Genomic DNA, 18,687 nt, shown 5'->3' with positions numbered 1-18,687 from the left:
CCCCCTCCTGTCACAAGCCGGTGCCTTAGCGCGAGCAACGGATTCGGGCCATAGAGATGGCAACGGCTAGAGCGTCCATGCCCTCACGACTACAGCCATAGAGACTAGTATGCGTAGAACGACCGTTCAGTGGTTTCCCAAGACACCCTCAGGGGAGCTCTGGGGGAGCTCTGATTGGTGGAACTGTGGCCAGTGACAGCGGCACAGATGGGCACGTGCGGCTTTCAAGAAGCTTCTGCCCAACCAGATGTTGCTGATGAGGGACTTGCAGCCCAATCCTGTGCTCTTCTCCTCAGAAGTAAGTCCCATTGAGTCCCAATGAGGAGGCTGGTTAGAAGGAGGTTGAAAGGGAGGGTAAAAAGAGTCCAGTCTCTCCAGAGTGCATGGAGGCTGCTTAAAACAACAGTAATAGAGGCCCAGCAGAGGTGTATACCGCAAAGAAAGAAGGGTTCCACTAAATCCAGGAGAGTGCCCGCATGGCTAACCAGCCAAGTTAGAGAGGCTGTGAAGGGCAAGGAAGCTTCCTTCCATAAATGGAAGTCTTGCCCTAATGAAGAGAATAAAAAGGAACATAAACTGTGGCAAAAGAAATGTAAGAAGGTGATAGGGGAGGCCAAGCGAGACTATGAGGAACGCATGGCCAGCAACATTAAGGGGAATAATAAAAGCTTCTTCAAATATGTTAGAAGCAGGAAACCCACCAGAGAAGCGGTTGGCCCTCTGGATGGTGAGGGAGGGAAAGGGGAGATAAAAGGAGACTTAGAGGTGGCAGAGAAATTAAATGAGTTCTTTGCATCTGTCTTCACGGCAGAAGACCTCGGGCAGATACCGCTGCCCGAACGGCCCCTCCTAACCGAGGAGTTAAGTCAGATAGAGGTTAAAAGAGAAGATGTTTCAGACCTCATTGATAAATTAAAGATCAATAAGTCACCGGGCCCTGATGGCATACACCCAAGGGTTATTAAGGAATTGAAGAATGAAGTTGCAGATCTCTTGACTAAGGTATGCAACTTGTCCCTCAAAACGGCCACGGTACCAGAAGATTGGAGGATAGCAAATGTCACGCCTATTTTTAAAAAGGGAAAGAGGGGGGACCCGGGAAACTATAGGCCGGTCAGCCTAACATCCATACCGGGTAAGATGGTGGAATGCCTCATCAAAGATAGAATCTCAAAACACATAGATGAACAGGCCTTGCTGAGGGAGAGTCAGCATGGCTTCTGTAAGGGTAAGTCTTGCCTCACAAACCTTATAGAATTCTTTGAAAAGGTCAACAGGCATGTGGATGCGGGAGAACCCGTGGACATTATATATCTGGACTTTCAGAAGGCGTTTGACACGGTCCCTCACCAAAGGCTACTGAAAAAACTCCACAGTCAGGGAATTAGAGGACAGGTCCTCTCCTGGATTGAGAACTGGTTGGAGGCCAGGAAGCAGAGAGTGGGTGTCAATGGGCAATTTTCACAATGGAGAGAGGTGAAAAGCGGTGTGCCCCAAGGATCTGTCCTGGGACCGGTGCTTTTCAACCTCTTCATAAATGACCTGGAGACAGGGTTGAGCAGTGAAGTGGCTAAGTTTGCAGACGACACCAAACTTTTCCGAGTGGTAAAGACCAGAAGTGATTGTGAGGAGCTCCAGAAGGATCTCTCCAGACTGGCAGAATGGGCAGCAAAATGGCAGATGCGCTTCAATGTCAGTAAGTGTAAAGTCATGCACATTGGGGCAAAAAATCAAAACTTTAGATATAGGCTGATGGGTTCTGAGCTGTCTGTGACAGATCAGGAGAGAGATCTTGGGGTGGTGGTGGACAGGTCGATGAAAGTGTCGACCCAGTGTGCGGTGGCAGTGAAGAAGGCCAATTCTATGCTTGGGATCATTAGGAAAGGTATTGAGAACAAAACGGTTAGTATTATAATGCCGTTGTACAAATCTATGGTAAGGCCACACCTGGAGTATTGTGTCCAGTTCTGGTCGCCGCATCTCAAAAAAGACATAGTGGAAATGGAAAAGGTGCAAAAGAGAGCGACTAAGATGATTACGGGGCTGGGGCACCTTCCTTATGAGGAAAGGCTACGGCGTTTGGGCCTCTTCAGCCTAGAAAAGAGACGCTTGAGGGGGGACATGATTGAGACATACAAAATTATGCAGGGGATAGACAGAGTGGATAGGGAGATGCTCTTTACACTCTCACATAATACCAGAACCAGGGGACATCCACTAAAATTGAGTGTTGGGCGGGTTAGGACAGACAAAAGAAAATATTTCTTTACTCAGCGCGTGGTCAGTCTGTGGAACTCCTTGCCACAGGATGTGGTGCTGGCGTCTAGCCTAGACGCCTTTAAAAGGGGATTGGACGAGTTTCTGGAGGAAAAATCCATTATGGGGTACAAGCCATGATGTGTATGCGCAACCTCCTGATTTTAGGAATGGGTTAAGTCAGAATGCCAGATGTAGGGGAGAGCACCATGATGAGGTCTCTTGTTATCTGGTGTGCTCCCTGGGGCATTTGGTGGGCTGCTGTGAGATACAGGAAGCTGGACTAGATGGGCCTATGGCCTGATCCAGTGGGGCTGTTCTTATGTTCTTATGTTCATTGGAGTCAATAGGGCTTACTCCCAGGAAAGTGTGGATGGGATGGCAGCCTCAGAGCCCAATCAGTCATTCCCTTTTCCTTTATGGTGCACTGAATACAAGCGGTGGCGTAGCTGGATGGGGCGGAGCACCCAGTGCCTCAGCGGGGCGGGCAAGCGGCCCCTCCCTTCGGAGCCATTTCCGGGGGGGAAACGGAGCTGTACGGGGCCGCTTGCCCACCCCGCCCGAGGCACTGGGTGCACCGCCCCCCTCCAGCTACGCCACCGAATACAAGCACATACATCTGCATAAAATTACGCATTGATTGATATATAACATGATGGTGTTATTCCTACAAACTGTGATTTCAGTGATTTTGGTCACTAGTGGTGTCACACACCCCCCAAGGTGTTGACTTACTAACACCTTATTGCAGCAGTTCTCAAACTTACCACTCGGACCCACTTTTTAGAATGACAATCTGTCCAAGACCCACCAGAAGTCATGTCATGGTGGAAGTGACATCATCAGGCAAATTAAGTATAAATAAAGTAAAACAAATAATTAGATAAGCAGAAGCCAGCCCTGTTCCAACAAGTGAATGTCCTCTGTAGCCTACCTGCAATAACACCCCCCTCCAAAACCAGTAAGGTTTTCAGCACCCGTCCCCAGTGCCCAGTTCAATCTAAGAACTTCTGTTTAAACCAGATCACTGTCAGGATCCACCTGGCTTTGCAAGTCTCAAAAAAGTTCACCTTATCAGCTGAAGCCTCTGTTTTGATCATTTTTAGTGGGGGGCAGGGCGGGGAAGACTGCCTTCTGGAGCACTTGTTTAGCTGCAGGTGCATAGAATCAGGACCATTCTGGTAGCCTTGCACTCTCTTTCACCTGATCTTCCACACCAGCCAAGGCATGTTTGCTTAATAATAATAATAATAATACCTTTCTTGGTCCTCAGATTTCTCCTCAGACTTTATTCAAGGCGGTTTACATAGGCAGGCAATTTAAATCCCCGTAGGGATTTTTACAAATTGAAAGAAGGTTCTATCTTTCAAGAACCACAACATTCAGGTGTTTCTTTCTTGATCTGGTTGCACATTCTGGCCTCCATCCTCCCACACTCAGAGCAAATGGAATAACTCAGCTCAGCTTGTCAGCTGCTTCAAGGTCGCACAGTGCGGTGGCCTCGAACTGGCGACCTTCGGATGTTATCTTCAGGCAAATGGAGGCTCAACCCTCTAGACCAGACCTCCTTACTCACAAGTAAATGCAACCATGAGGCTGTTTTGCTTTCCATAGGGCTCAATACAGTCATCTGCTTGGAGGGAGGGACTTCCTTCTCAGGTGCTTTTTGGGGCTGCATTCATTGGCTCAGGACTATTCTGTTGTTGTTGGATTCCTCTCAGCCTGCCCTTTCCAAAGGATTAAGGCAAGTTCGCCTACTCACGAGTAAACACGCGATACGGCTCACTTTCACTTTCCATAGGGATCCATGCATTTTTTGTTCTCCAGTTTTTTGGCCACAACTTTTGATAGAAAGGAATACTTCACTCTAGTTTTTTTGCATTGCATTCCACTCAAAATTCCGCACCCCACAGTATATAATATGATGGGGTTACTCCTAACCACCGTGATTTTAGCGTGTCACCCCCCCAGTGCGCCTCACCCCCTTGTGCGCGTCACCCGGTGCGGCCCACACCCCCCAGCAACGCCACTGCCTAATGATGAAGCACCTTTAATTATTTGTTCACTTACAATAAAGCTCACGGGGCAATTCTGTTGCACCACCACAACGCGCATTCCAGCAGCGTAACAGGCCTCTGGGCAGTCTCATATGCAACACATAGAACACGTGCACTGGCCACTGCCGAAGTGATCAGCGGTCAGTTTTGTGTGGTGATGGACACCGAACATTGGCTGCCCCTCAGGTAAGATTGTGAAGATTGTGAAGGGGCAACACAGTCCAGGATCTGCTCACCGTACAATAAAGTCCCAAACCATTCCAGCGGCCTGGTCACTTATGTTCTACATTGATATTTTAACATTTTAAGATAACCCCTTGCAATAAGCCACAAATAAACAAGACAAGAATTTATTTAAAAATACTTATTTTTTACATAAAAATGTATGCTGTAGCTCAACATTGCTAAAAGCTCACAACAGAATTCTACAGAAGGCAAATCTTGAACAGAAAGTACTTCTTCATGCAAACATAAGCACAGAGATGGAGAAATTGCTCTCCAAGACAAAAATGTTGAAATTCATACTCTCTGTACTGGAAAATGGCTGTATCTGTACAAGCTAAACAAGATACAGTTCCAAAGAAACAACTTAAAAGGAAACCCACATTCAGATCCAGTAGTTTTTGTTACATCAAAATAGGACAACCAGCAACAGCCAACACATTTGGCCCATAGTGTGTAGGATCAATCAAATGAATATAGAATACCCCACATAGTGGACTGAAAAGCAAAACAATGTTTTGAAAATACAGACATCAAAAATCCTGTCCCAGACAGCTGCAATACAAATGGAATTAGGAACCTATGCAATGCAAAGCATACCCAGTCTTTTGGAAGCACTTCCCAGTAGGACCTCTGTGAGGAATTTTATCAGTTTATTTTGAGTCCTTTCCCTTCTCCACTGGATCATAATTTCTACTAATTATGATATATAAAACTTAGCAAGGGCTTGAGTTATTAAAACTTCTATTAGTTACTATGCAGGCTTACCCAAAGTGTGAACGCTGGTCTTTATACAATATATGTAAACATTTTCTGAGATCCCAGGAAATCTCTAGCTGTCCTCCTTTTGGTTCCAGGTCCCCCTTTTGACCCCTAACCCACACACAATGTATCCACTGCACCCCCCTCTCATGGGCCCTGCTTCCCACTGTTCGTGTTCCAACATTTCAATACCTTGGCTGCAATCCAATGTGCTCCATTATGTATGCATGGGGGTGTGGTGGCTCCCACTCCCAGAAGCAACCCTGCTGCACAGCCCCTCAGAGTGCTCCAAACCCTTCAAGGTACTTGTGATGCAGCACACAGGGTGGGGAAATGGATTACAGAAAGGAAATGATCAGTCCCACTGAGCACATTGTTATATTCATGCATCTCTCTGGTCATGTGTCTTGCCACTTTATAACACCACCACTTAACACTGCAGCTGGGGAACTGCAGAAAAAGAGGCCCACTTAAGGTCACCTAGATTTGCAAGAAGTCAGTCTCCTTGAATTCAATGTGATTTACCCCAGGAAAGTGTTATGGGATTGCAGCCTTAGCCACAACCAGATCTCACTGGAAACATTTCAATCATCAGTACAGAATATGTTTAAAACGCAAGAAAAATGGACCCCCTTTAAAGCAGAGGGGCTCTCTACAAATTAACTAAAGAACCATTTATCTGTCAGCAACAATTCACATTTTTAGCTGGGAACTGGTACACAGAAGGAAAGGTCACTGATCTTTCTGTTTCTACAGTTTCCAAGAGCAAGGAAAAGCCTATGAAAGGCAGGATTCCACTTGCTTACCAGACTGGCAGCTGAACAAGTGAATGACACTTAAACCCTGAATGGAAGAGGGAAAGGGACAGCAATTATTCCATCTTGTAGCACCATCAGTATTTCATCTTTGTCAGTAACTGCACATTCAAGGTGAAGCCCGTTTCATAACTGAAGAATCATACTATGAATTGTACCTCTGAAACAAACTGCATGCATCTGGTACGATGAGTTTTATATAATGCAAACACAAAACCCTCTTCAAGATTTCCCAAAGTTCACTTATGAAAGAACAAGTTGAAGAGTTTGAGACCTGTTAATCGCCGTAATTCAGAGCACTCAGGTTTTCAGAGAATCACTGAATCAAAACAAGATGGGATTTCTGGTGGCTCAGATTGCTGTCCCCAGAATTTTAAACATGGGCTAAGCAGCAGGATCAAACTCTTAATGGGAAGTGTCACAAATTCTAAATGAGGCCCTGAGCTTATTTTCAGCTTTATAATTTCTGCTGCTTAATACTCTGAAAGAAAAAAAGGGAGAGGAGCTCACAACATTAGAAAGATGAAAATAATGCAAATTCCCTCTTTAAAAAATTGCTTTCCTTTGATCCGGTGCTAGTTAGCTATTCAATTAAGCTATTAACTATCTATTAACTATTATCTCAACAAATTCAGATGACCAAGTTTTGCTTCAGGTAAGACACCTGAAAGAGGTTTAATTTCTAGAGTGTGGTCAGAACCTTTGGAGAAAGTAATTATCTTCGAATCATGCTGCCACCTACCAAGTCAGAACATTGTCTACTCTGGCAGTGGCTCTCTATGCTGAGCATTGCCCATGTGGCCTTGTGCATGCAAAATATGTGATATACCACTAAGGCCACATCACTTGCATGGAGAGATTAGACTGCATGCTCTATATTTATTTTTCAAGGAAACTGGTAAACCTAGACTAGAGCAATAGAAAGTCCTTCATCATACAGAAGGTATAAAGAGGATTACTAATGATTTTCTTCAAGCAAGTAACTTCTGTCTAATGAATAAGAATAAGGTTGTTGATGAAAAAACCTAACATAAGCAAACTAAAAGCCAGGAGTCCTTTTTAAAAAGCCCAAACATTGACAATAATAATCTCTATCAATAAACAGTATTTATATAAAAATACTCTAGTTAGTATACATTTCTAAACTACTATAATTGATTTTGAAAGAAGTATTCAAGAGTCCATTTTTCAAAACATCAAACCAATGTTTAGCATCCCATCGAAAATAATCCTGATTCAGGAACTCATTCTAAAATTTGGAGGGCATCAATTAGACTAGGAACAATAAACAGTATTCACTTTAACTCTGTTATTCTGTTACTCTGTTAGAATCAATAATTCTGATTCTAAGGTACAGCAAAAGGAATCCTGGTGATCCAAAAATTCATTTTATAAGAGGAGTACCCTAAAAACTCAATGGACCCATAAGCCTGTATAGAATTGGATTCGTACTAACCAAAACTTCTGATTATTGCACCACTTTATATAACCCTGAGAATATTTGGATTACTGGAGTTGTACTGTATCAGAATTAAATCTTAATTTTTGTCACTTCCTATGTGTAAATGGAGGAAAACATATCATCTAGAAATGTTTCCTAAAGAAGAAAAGCACTTAGTTTTTCAGGCTACATTATTGCTATGAAACCAAAAAAGTAAATATTAATTTGTTGCTTCTTCTAAATCTTCATCAATTTGTTACAGTGATCAAGGGTCACTGACTGTAATTCTACAACATTCACAAGCAGAATGTTTTTGCATTTGCACAATGGAAAACATTGGAACAGTACATCAGCAACTGCTTTGAAATGAGCTGTCTCCGTTTCTGCTCCAATAATGCCTGGACAGTAGGCCTGAGGCCTGAGCAATGCATTGGAGGCTATACAAGAAGAAAAGGCAACACCACCAAAAGGAATTCCTCTTCCTTAAAAACACACAGTGGCTATTAATGAATGATATGATGAGAATCCCTGTGTTTAAAATTAAGTTAAAAGTTGAACTGGTAAGAAGTTGTAAAAAATGTAATCCAACTGAAGAAAATACTCAAGAGCCACCAAATACATTTTTCAGAAATACAGTTCAAGGGAGAAACTGACCAAGAATACATAGAAACAAACGAGTGCTAATCTTTCCATTACCTATATACTTAAACTGACTGGTTTCAAGATTTACAAACATATAAATAGCTGCAAGACCAAAAACATGGCAAACTTCTAAAATTTTGGCTTGTTCATCCACTACATTTCTCTCTGCGGTAAACCAAGATAAAGGAGCTTTAGAAATTGTCCAATTCCACTGGCAATTCTTTGCACATACCACATGTAAATAATTTTAAGATACCTCCAGGAGAGTGGAAAAATAACCTGACCTGCATTGCCCTGGTCTGGGATAGCAAACAGGCATTTGGCTTTCCAAACTCATTCTTTAAGAAGCATGTGTAACTACAGGGATGTCGATTTCAATGGCAGAATGGCGCGATCGTGCAGAATAGGGATGGGAGGCATAACTGTGTACACTGGGAGCATGTGAGTACAAAGGCTGCCAAAAAGGGGAAGGCAATGTTTTGCACGCACAATACCACAGGAATAGAAGAATTGCAGTGAACAGTAAGCCTCCTGCACTGGCAATAGCAATGTACACCGAGATGTCAAAGGTGAAAACCGGCTCATATTTTTTGTTCATTTGTTGGTTATGGAAAATGACCCAGATAGATGGTGTCAGGCAAATCACACATGCAAGGAGAAAGAAGAGACCAGCCACAAGGTGGCAGCCTGCGCTGTTTATGAGACATCTGGCCTGCTTGATGTTTGGCACTGTTGAGATGAAGGCCGTGTTACACATGCCAATCAAACAGAGGAGGAGAGCCAAGACAGTGGTTAACATGCTTATGGGGAGGGCCAACTGGAGAACACGCAGATCCAACTGGTCAACTGCTGTATACCACTCCGTATCATAAATCACACAGTCTTTGCTTCCATCAAAGCGAACGCATTTAATCCACAGCCCAGCGTAGACGGTCACATTCTTTTCGTTTTTGTTAAAAGTGTACAGTCGCATTTGTCTCCAGTTAGGAAGGAGGGCAGCAGCGATGAGTCCCGATAAGGCTGCTGTTCCGGAAAGAAAGGCCAGGACGGTTGCAGCATGGACATCACGGCAACCCATATTGAGCATATAAAACGATTCCTGGAGGAGAAAAGCGGTATCAGGTGAATGGTATTCAGATGAATTCATTTATCTCAACAAAAAGGAGAAATAATTTACACTGCAGTCCTTAGAAGTTAAACTGGAAACTGGGGAAGTCAATGGTTTTGAGTCAACAGTTGCTCTGGAAATTGTGTACTAGGCTCTGATCCACTGGCCCCATCTTACTAAATAATAGCTTTCCACAGAATCATAGTTACCATTATCAAAGAACAGGCATTTGTTAGTACAGCAATATAATCTGGTCTTTTATGCTCCAATCTCTTGCTACAACTCATAAAAGTGAGGAAATGCAGGTGATTAAATATTGCTAGCAATATTTAAGCCTTATCAGGAATGGAGATGGTAAACAAGGCTCCAGTCTGGTCTACCTAAAAAAGATAAATCCAGTAAGAGAACTAGCACCGCAGAGAAGAGGAGGAAAATAGAGGCAGTAGTAAACAGGGGAAGAATATGTGATCGTTTTGGTATGATTCATACAGGTATGAATATCCACCTATTTTTTTACCTGCAGTTTTATCTCAGTGAGATGAGAAGGGCCCTTTCCATTAAGGGAAAAGGTCATTTAACAATACAGGTTGAGTCTCATTATTATGAGGATTCCATTCCCACAACTCACATGGATGGTAAAAAATGCACTAAAGCAAATCCATTTAAAAAACAAAGTCTCTTTGCTCCAGTGATTTAAAAACAGCCCTGCTGACCTTTTGTAATGCACACAGAGGCAATCAGTCTCTTTCCAGGCAATTAGGCTTCACTAGGAAGCAGCAATCCCTCCATTCATCAGGAGCCTCAGTGAGGGGGAAAGAATGGAGTAGGTGATAATCACTGCCATTTAGCTTTCTTTCATGTGCTCAGAGGAAAGGAGTGAAGGGAGGAGTGAAGCCTGGAGAGAGAATGATTGATGGATTGTCAGCCGGCTGCCCTCTCTCGCATTATTAAATGACTGTTTTTCTTTAATTTAAACTTCTCATCAGCATTGAGATAGAAAAATCTGTTGACCCCCCCCCCCCCGAAAAATCTATGGATAATTAGGTTATACCTGTAATCACTTGCATGACTGTCTCTCCACAACAGTAAAAAGCAGTTTTTTAAAATTGTGATTTTAAAGGGGTGCATTATTCCCCTTCTCTATGGATCAGAACAATCCTTCTCATTTGCAGTGGCCATTCGTGTTGAGTCAAATCCATGCATAACAAGGTTGGACCTGTAACCTCATTAATGCGAGATAGGGCAGTCAGCTGACGATTCATCAATCATTCTCTCTCCAGGCACTTAGAACAGCTTCACTCCAAGGCAAGCGACCCCCCCTTGCCCCTTCCCCCTGAGCATGTGAAAGAATGATAATCACTTCGTATTCTTTTCCAGCACTGCGCTCTGGATGAAGGGAGGAATGAGGGGTTGCTGGCTTGGACTGAAGCCTTTCTAAGTGCCTGGAGAGACACTTAATGACTCTGTTTTACATCACAACCGACAGCAAGGCTGTTTTTAAATTGCCTAGCAAAGGGACATTGTCTTTTAAATGGATTTGCTGGGAATAAGGAGAACTCAACCTGTACTTAGGTTTAGTTAGTTCATCATATAAAAAGGTTCTTATATTTTAGCAAGAACTTGGCTGTTTATCTGATAATGGGAGGCCTGGGATGCACTTTTACTTTAAAATGCTAGCCACGACTTGTAATTAAAAAACAAAAACAACTGCATTTTGCTGTAATTTGTGTGTGTGAAATGTTATTTCACTGCACTGTTTTCCCTACTTATAAACTTTTAAATTCAGACCAGGAGAATACACGAGGATTGTGTTTGAAGATTCCTTAATTTTGTTCCATATATCAGCACCATCACACAGGTCTTCATTCAGAATAGAGAAGGGAGGGCAGAGATTTTATATACACAATACTGAATATTTTTCAGTTAATACAAAGAAACAAAAATCAAAGTTAACTTTAAAAAAAGAAAGGCCAGGCAGCAAAACCTCCCAATTAAGATCAGAAATGTCCGATTTTAAAGAGAAGACACTCACGTTAGATATGTTTTCAGTGTATGTTGAGATAAGCTATTTTCTAAAGATCCAAACTTACCAAGAGATGTAATTTCAGGACTGGAAACACTAGAGCAAGTAGAATAAAAATTCTAATAGACCTAGGGAAAAAGGTAAATTCTGGAATAAATGTTTAGGTAATAGCCATATTTCGAGCCACTTCGTTTACAACAGCAATTGTAAATACTGTATTTTATCCTGCTTGCGTCCTGAGTACACTTCTGTACTGCAGCGAGTCATGGACTCTTCGCTCACAACAGGAGAGGAAACTGAGTGCTTTCCACATGCGCTGCCTCCGACGCATCCTCGGCATCACCTGGCAGGACAAAGTTCCAAACAACACAGTCCTGGAACGTGCTGGAATCCCTAGCATGTATTCACTGCTGAAACAGAGACGCCTGCGTTGGCTTGGTCATGTCGTGAGAATGGATGATGGCCGGATCCCAAAGGATCTCCTCTATGGAGAACTCGTGCAAGGAACGCGCCCTACAGGTAGACCACAGCTGCGATACAAGGACATCTGCAAGAGGGATCTGAAGGCCTTAGCGATGGACCTCAACAAGTGGGAAACCCTGGCCTCTGAGCGGCCCACTTGGAGGCAGGCTGTGCAGCATGGCCTTTCCCAGTTTGAAGAGACACTTTGCCAACAGTCTGAGGCAAAGAGGCAAAGAAGGAAGGCCCATAGCCAGGGAGACAGACCAGGGACAGACTGCACTTGCTCCCAGTGTGGAAGGGATTGTCACTCCCGGATTGGCCTTTTCAGCCACACTAGACGCTGTGCCAGAACCACCTTTCAGAGCGCGATACCATAGTCTTTCGAGACTGAAGGTTGCCAATACAATAATTTTATCCTGCACTACAGAATACCTCAGTGGAGCAACCAAATCTTAGCTGTTCCAACTTCTTCATTTAATAGGTAGGCTTCAAAAGGAGGAGATTCCAATTACATGTATTCCATCCCACCATCCTTTTCTACAGATACTCGATGCTTCATTTTAGAAGCGCACATAATGGAAGTCAGTATAATGTTCAAAAACCCAATAGTTTGTGAATATTGAATGTGAATGATCACATTCAAGGAGAGGGGACCCAAACCATGGTAAAATTATAGGACAGAGTTCTAACAATTCATCTTCATACATGCCTCTCCCTGTCCCAGGACAGTGTTACATTTCTTGAAAAAGACAAAATGGACTATAAACTAATAAGTTGCGAGTGCCTGCCCTCAACACTTGTCTTGCAAGAACATTGCAAAAGGTGAACAAACATGACTATAAAAGCATTCAATTCCTGAAAGGATTGCCTAAATTATTATTATTTAATTAAGCAGAGATTGTGCCCACTATTATTTTTAAAAAGCACTACAGCACAATCCTATGCATATCTACCCAGAAGTAAATCCCATTGTGTTTAATGAGGTTTATGCCCTTAACCAGGTTATCAATAATTTTTTTGGTCAGGGATATTGTTTCTTTAACAGCAGGTGGAAATTCAACAGCTTATCCAGATTATAGTTTCCAATCCAATTGCAAAAGCAGATGTATTCAGAGATCGTCTTTCAGAAAAGACTCTTCAGAGGCTTCAAGATGATACATGTTAATCAGAAAATAGGAGCTAAAACAAATATGATACAAGCCACCCAAATCACATTTAAATGTATTTATCACATGCAATGGCTCATCCAACAGCAGTGTTTACACATCAGCAGCACATCTGTCCAGTCTGTGGATCACTGATGCGACTTGCAAATTAAGCTATGTGTATCTGAATATGGCAGAATGTGCATGAAATATTTAATTAGTAAGCGCTTTCCCTGTTGCTTATGTCACATGTGCTTCATTGGAAATGATCACTGGATTATCACACACAAGAATTGAGAGAAATTGAACACAAACGCCACTGCCGCTTAGAGCAGAATGAAAAATCAGCAGTGGCAGACCATGCTGGGAAAACTAGTCACCAACTAAATTCTAATCACTCAGGTTCTTTCTACAGTGCAACAGTACCATACTAGAATCTATAGAGAGGCCATTGAAATTCAAAAATATAAAACCAATATGAACAAAAAGGAGACTCAGTATAAGTAATGCCCGGTTTCCAGTACTCAAATTTACTAGACTAAAACTTTGAGGAAAAAACCTATATAGGAAATTGTGGCAATGATGAACAGGCAAAGAGTGTTAGTAATTCAAGAAGGAGCTGGTAGTTCAGCCAGCTGACAGCTGAAAGGACTGTTAGCACCTGAAGATGCTTTGTAATCCCCTGAAGATGCTTTCCACAGTTGAAAGTGAAACATTGGGACTAGATCCTACAATGCATTTTAATCGATGGCTTAAAGACTTGAGAAACAATTTAAATTATGTTTTAAACTCATCCAGCCACAAAAGCCTTAGTACAGTGATTCTCAAACTTGTTAGCACCTCTTTTTAGAATGATAATCTGTCAGGACCCACCAGAAGTGATGGCCTGGTAGTCAGTAACCTGGTAGTGATGCCATGGCCAAAAGTAACATCATCAAGCAGAAAATTTTTTTTAACACCTACCATACAACAAAATCAAATCCAATGAATTAAGTAAGTAAATTAAAGGTCTACAATAAGTACAAGTTTAAAAATTTATTTAAAATAAAGAACCCTCCTAAGCAGTTGCTGATCTGTTCAAAAATATATTAAAAATAAAATACACATTGAAATGAAATGAAAGGGGACCCACCTGAAATTGACTCATGGCCCACCTAGTGGGTCCTGACCCACAGTTTGAGAAAGACTGCCTTAGTATGTTTGTAATGAGAGAAATCGATGGTCACAATCCACATAAGGCATTCTGAAATACTGGACAGAAACAGAAAAAAAGTCATCAGTTTGTGTTACTAACGATGACTAAGGAGATGGAACAGCCCACAAACAAGCTCTGTAATGCACTGCCCGAATTGCGTGGGTTAGATTATGAATCAAGGCATAAAGCATTATTAAACATAAATACACAACAAGGGGAGGGAAAACCTTTAATCTCTTTAATGGTGATTGTGGTGTAGGGCCAGGCCAAGGGCACAAAGACACAGATTCAAATCTTCACCAGGGCCTGATGCTTGCCAAACCAGTCCCACCTCATTCATCTCACAGGGTTAAGGGGGAGGAAGAGGCCTGTACTCCAGGGCAGGAAGGGTGGAACAGAAATGCTAATACAAATAATAATTATTTTTTGCATCATACCATCCATGCTAGGAAACAGATTTTGCATCTTGTTTCCAAGCATAGTTGGTATGATGCAAGGAATAATAGTTAATTGATTGATGATAATTAATTGTATTTGCAAAATCTTTACACCTAAACATGTTCTCTAGATTAGAAAGAGCACCCCAGAGATCTCAATGCAATCTGCTCCTAAACAGGCTTTCATGGGAACAACCTTACAAAAGGGAAGAAAGAGAGGACCAGGATTTATCATCAAACCCAGCAGAGCATGACAAAATTAATAATGCAACATAATGATCAAAGGACACAGGGACAGCCCCTCTCCACATATACTCACCCACTCCCTACTTTGCAGACACCAGATCTCTCTTTCTCCTGCTATTGACACTGCAGCTTCCCAATCTGGCTCTTTTCAGGAAGTGGCTGCCTTTTCCCAGGGACACGAGAGGCTCCTGGGATTGTAGTCTCTGCCCAGCATGCTGTTTGTTTTTCTCTGTACCTGCAGACTACAACTCCCAGGATTCCTGTGCAAAACCTGTTTTATTTGGGAGCCAGATCTGTAACTGAACCTGGGCCTGTTCTTTCCTGCTTTCCCACTGTCACTGCTTTCCTATATGTAGGTCTGCTGCTCATGTTGCAGGATGGAATCGTGCATTAGGATTAAAATGCATCGCCTTGTGGGCTTCTTGATTACTGGAGTTTTGGCTCTTTGGTCTAGAAAAAAGGTGCCCAAGGGGGGGCACAAGTTTGAGACATACAAAATTATGCAGGGGATAGAATGGATAGAGGGATGCTCTTTTCCCTCTCACACAACACAAGAACCAGGGGACATCCACTAAAATTGAGTGCCGGGAGAATTAGGACAAAAGAAAATATTTCTTTACCCAGCATGTGATTAATCTGTGGAACTCCTTGCCACAGGATGTGGTGATGGCATCTGGCCTGGATGCCCTTACTATTTCTCTTGATGTTGTTTTCCCTCTCACACAATACCAGAACCAGGAGACATCCACTAAAACTGAGTGTCAGGAGAGTTAGGACAGACAAAAGAAAATATTTCTTTACCCAGTGTGTAATTTGTCTGTGGAACTCCTTGCCACAGGATGTGGTTATGCTGTCTGACCTGGATGCTTTAACTGTCTCTCTTGATGTTCTTTTCCCTTTCACACAATACCAGAACCAGGGGACATACACTTAAACTGAGTGTTGGGAGAGTTAAGACAGACAGAAGAAAATTTTTTAAAAAAATTTTAAAATTTTATTTTAAAATGCCAAAAATTAACAAATACAAACTCAAAAAATTAGAAATAGAAATAAAAATAAAAACAGGTATTGAAAGTTGTGTGGCAAGTGTGGAGTTCTAAATCTACATTTCTTTGCTCTGTTACAAAATCATATAACATATTAGGTATCATATCTTAAACAGTCTATTGGTTATTTCTAAAATACATTTTCAACAAAACAAAATTATCTATACTGTATATCAGTGATTCTCACGCAATTAGCACTTTTTAGAGTGAGAATCTGTTAGTACCCACTGGAAGTGATGTCAAGACCAGAAGTGACATCATCAAGCAGGAAAATTTTTAACAATCCTAGGCTGCAATCCTACCCACACTTACCCAGGCGTAAGTCCCATTGACTATCACTGTTAAAAGAGTATACATAGTAGCTTGTTAAAAGTACAGGTCTGTAGGACCAATCCTATCCAATTTTCCAGCGCCAGAGCAGCCATGCCAGTGGAGCATGCACTGCATCCTGTGATGGGGAAGCAGTCACAGAGGCCTCCTCAAGATATGAGAACACTTGTTCCCTTACCTTGGGGCTGCATTGTGGTTACATCAATGCTGGAAAGTTGGCTGGAATTGGGCCCTGTCACATTTCCCCAAATGCAGTCACATACCATGGTAGTATCAAGTCTAATATATTAAAAATAAAATATGGAAATGAATGGGGACCCACCTGAAATTGGCTCGCGACCCATCTTGTGGGTCCTGACTCACAGTTTGAGAAACACTGCGTATATCAATTATCATCGAATCAATAATTCATTAGACCCATTTTCCCATTCATGTGCAGGAAGTCCATGAATGGTTTCCAATTGTCCATAAAAGTCTTTACTGACTTCTCTTTAAGAATAATTGCAAATTTGTCCATTTCAGCTAAGACCAATATCTTTACCCACTATTCTTCAACTGAAGGTATCTCTGGAACCTTCCAATACCTAGCACGCAATATTCTTGCCACAATTGTCATATATAAAAATATAGTTTCAGAAAGAAAGAAAGAAAGAAAGAAAGAAAGAAAGAAAGAAAGAAAAAGAAAGAAAGATTTCTTTACCCTGCATGTAATCTCTTCACCATCTTCGGGGTTTAGTATGTAGCACTCTAAGGTAAATGAAAAACCTTGGTGTGGAGTGTGTGTGCCTCCCCATTGTCCTCAGTGTTTTCTTATTTTCCCATTTGTCTTACAGGCTCGTGGCCTCACAACCAGGTGCTCAATGAAGAAAGAGACGTGAACTGGTGAGCAGCCTCTCTCTTAGTCAGATACCTCAGGAGAATTGGAAGGTCATCTGATTTCTTTGCTTTCTTGACTCAGCAGCATTGTTGATCTAATCCTGAACTACAGAAGGCTGTAAAAGGGAAGTACGTGGCAGCCAATGTCCCCTTTTGCTGCACTCACAGAGAGCCAGTACCACATAGCATCAACCTTAGACATACTGCTTTCCTTGGAGGTGTAGGGGATATGCCATCATGCAAGCATCATGCCTACCATGTTTTGGTCCCTTCTGTGGCTACATCAGCCATGACATCACTTCCTATATCTGGATGATTGGACGTTTGATGATTGGAAGTGCTCAGAAGCCCTCCAGGAGGCTTTCTGAAATGCAAGAAGGCTGTGGCCTCCCTGCACCTCAGAACACCTTCTAGACGTGACTGGAAGGGAGCAGGTCGGAACCCATGTTAAGTCAAGTCCACAGGTCCTGAACCTTTGGATAAGGAGAACCAATCTGTTTAATTATCTTTCTTAAACACAAAAGAAAATGTTATAGTCCTGGAAAAGATGATCCAGGTTCAAATCCCTGCTCGGCTATGAAGCTTCCTTGGTGGCCTCAGGTCATCACTCTCAGCCTCACCTACCTCACAGGGTTGTTGTGAGGACAAAAGGAGGGGAGGAACTGTGTAAACCACCCTGAGCTCCTTGGAGGAAGGACAGTATAAAAATGTGATAAATAAAATTGTGATGTTTAGGTATTTATGTTTTATGTATGTCATGGTATTTATCTTAAAATAAAAAAATATAGTCAGTTGCATTTTGTACATGGGCTATAAAAACTAATCTGTACACAACTGTGCCCCTCAAAGGTCAGTCCTGTGCTCCTCTGAGGTCCATGCCCTAGGCAGCTGCCTAGTTAGTCAAATGATAGCACTGGCCTTGGTTGTGGACCAGCTGTGTCACTCATTTGTGGCAGGCATCATGTTTTCAGTTAGGAAGCTCCTGACAAGGTACAAGGAAGCAAAGAAGGTAAAGGACACTCTCTGCAACGCTTTTGTCATTGTGAAAGCCACATTAGTCCCTTTTCCTGCACTGCCAGTCAAAGCTTCCAAGAGGAATTTTATCAGGAGGTACAAAGATTCTTTTGGGCCCCTTCCTAAGGAGGAGAGAGAGAAACAGGGCAGGGAGGGGGAAGGGGCAAGGGGGCAGGTGCGATGGGGGCAGGGAGGGTGGGACCCATAGGAAAGGTTCCCAGAGCCCAGATCTATCTGCCCAGTACACCTGGCCTCTCAGTCAAACAGGCCTTCATCTTTTGCTCTCCTTGAGGCCAGCTGAGATCCCAGGAAATTTCCAAGTATCAGAACTGACTTCTGCAGCAACTGTAATTCAGCAGCTGTGCCCCTGAGCTTCTATAAACTCCTTAATGGAATGTAATCCACAAGGCAAAGAACTACTGTAGCAGTCGCTGCTGTGCGTGGCCCACAGTAGTGCCCCAAGTATGACTTTCAAGAGGCCAGGTCAGAAATGGCATGCTGTTGGCAGCGGTTGTGCAGCAAGAGCTGAAGGAATCTTATGGGCTGCGAAAGAAGGAACTTGTGGGCTGTAAGTCTAGATGTGATTAGAAAATGTAAGATCCCAGGAAAT

General features: G+C 42.5%; 1 protein-coding gene across 3 annotated transcripts; it reads right to left on the bottom strand.

Moving 5' to 3' along the window:
* Positions 1–4,647: 4,647 nt before the first annotated feature.
* CLDN12 (claudin 12) lies at positions 4,648–14,954 on the bottom strand. 3 transcript variants are annotated; one of them, XM_066628528.1, is made up of 4 exons: positions 14,885–14,946; positions 14,066–14,184; positions 11,394–11,454; positions 4,648–9,294 (listed from the first exon to the last, which is right to left on the bottom strand). In XM_066628528.1, exon 4 carries the CDS (start codon positions 9,280–9,282, stop codon positions 8,536–8,538), a length of 747 nt encoding a protein of 248 aa, XP_066484625.1. In that variant the 5' UTR covers positions 9,283–9,294; positions 11,394–11,454; positions 14,066–14,184; positions 14,885–14,946; the 3' UTR covers positions 4,648–8,535. The 3 variants fall into 3 exon arrangements, with proteins under 3 accessions (XP_066484625.1, XP_066484626.1, XP_066484627.1); XM_066628529.1 differs by lacking the exon at positions 14,066–14,184 and having other exon boundaries at positions 14,885–14,954; XM_066628530.1 differs by lacking the exons at positions 11,394–11,454; positions 14,066–14,184 and having other exon boundaries at positions 14,885–14,915.
* Positions 14,955–18,687: the final 3,733 nt, after the last annotated feature.

This window comes from Tiliqua scincoides, chromosome 5, assembly GCF_035046505.1.
Source record: "Tiliqua scincoides isolate rTilSci1 chromosome 5, rTilSci1.hap2, whole genome shotgun sequence".
NCBI classification, from domain to species: Eukaryota; Metazoa; Chordata; class Lepidosauria; order Squamata; family Scincidae; genus Tiliqua; species Tiliqua scincoides.
Note: the sequence above shows the minus strand (reverse complement) of the source record. Positions and strands in the feature narration are given on the sequence as shown.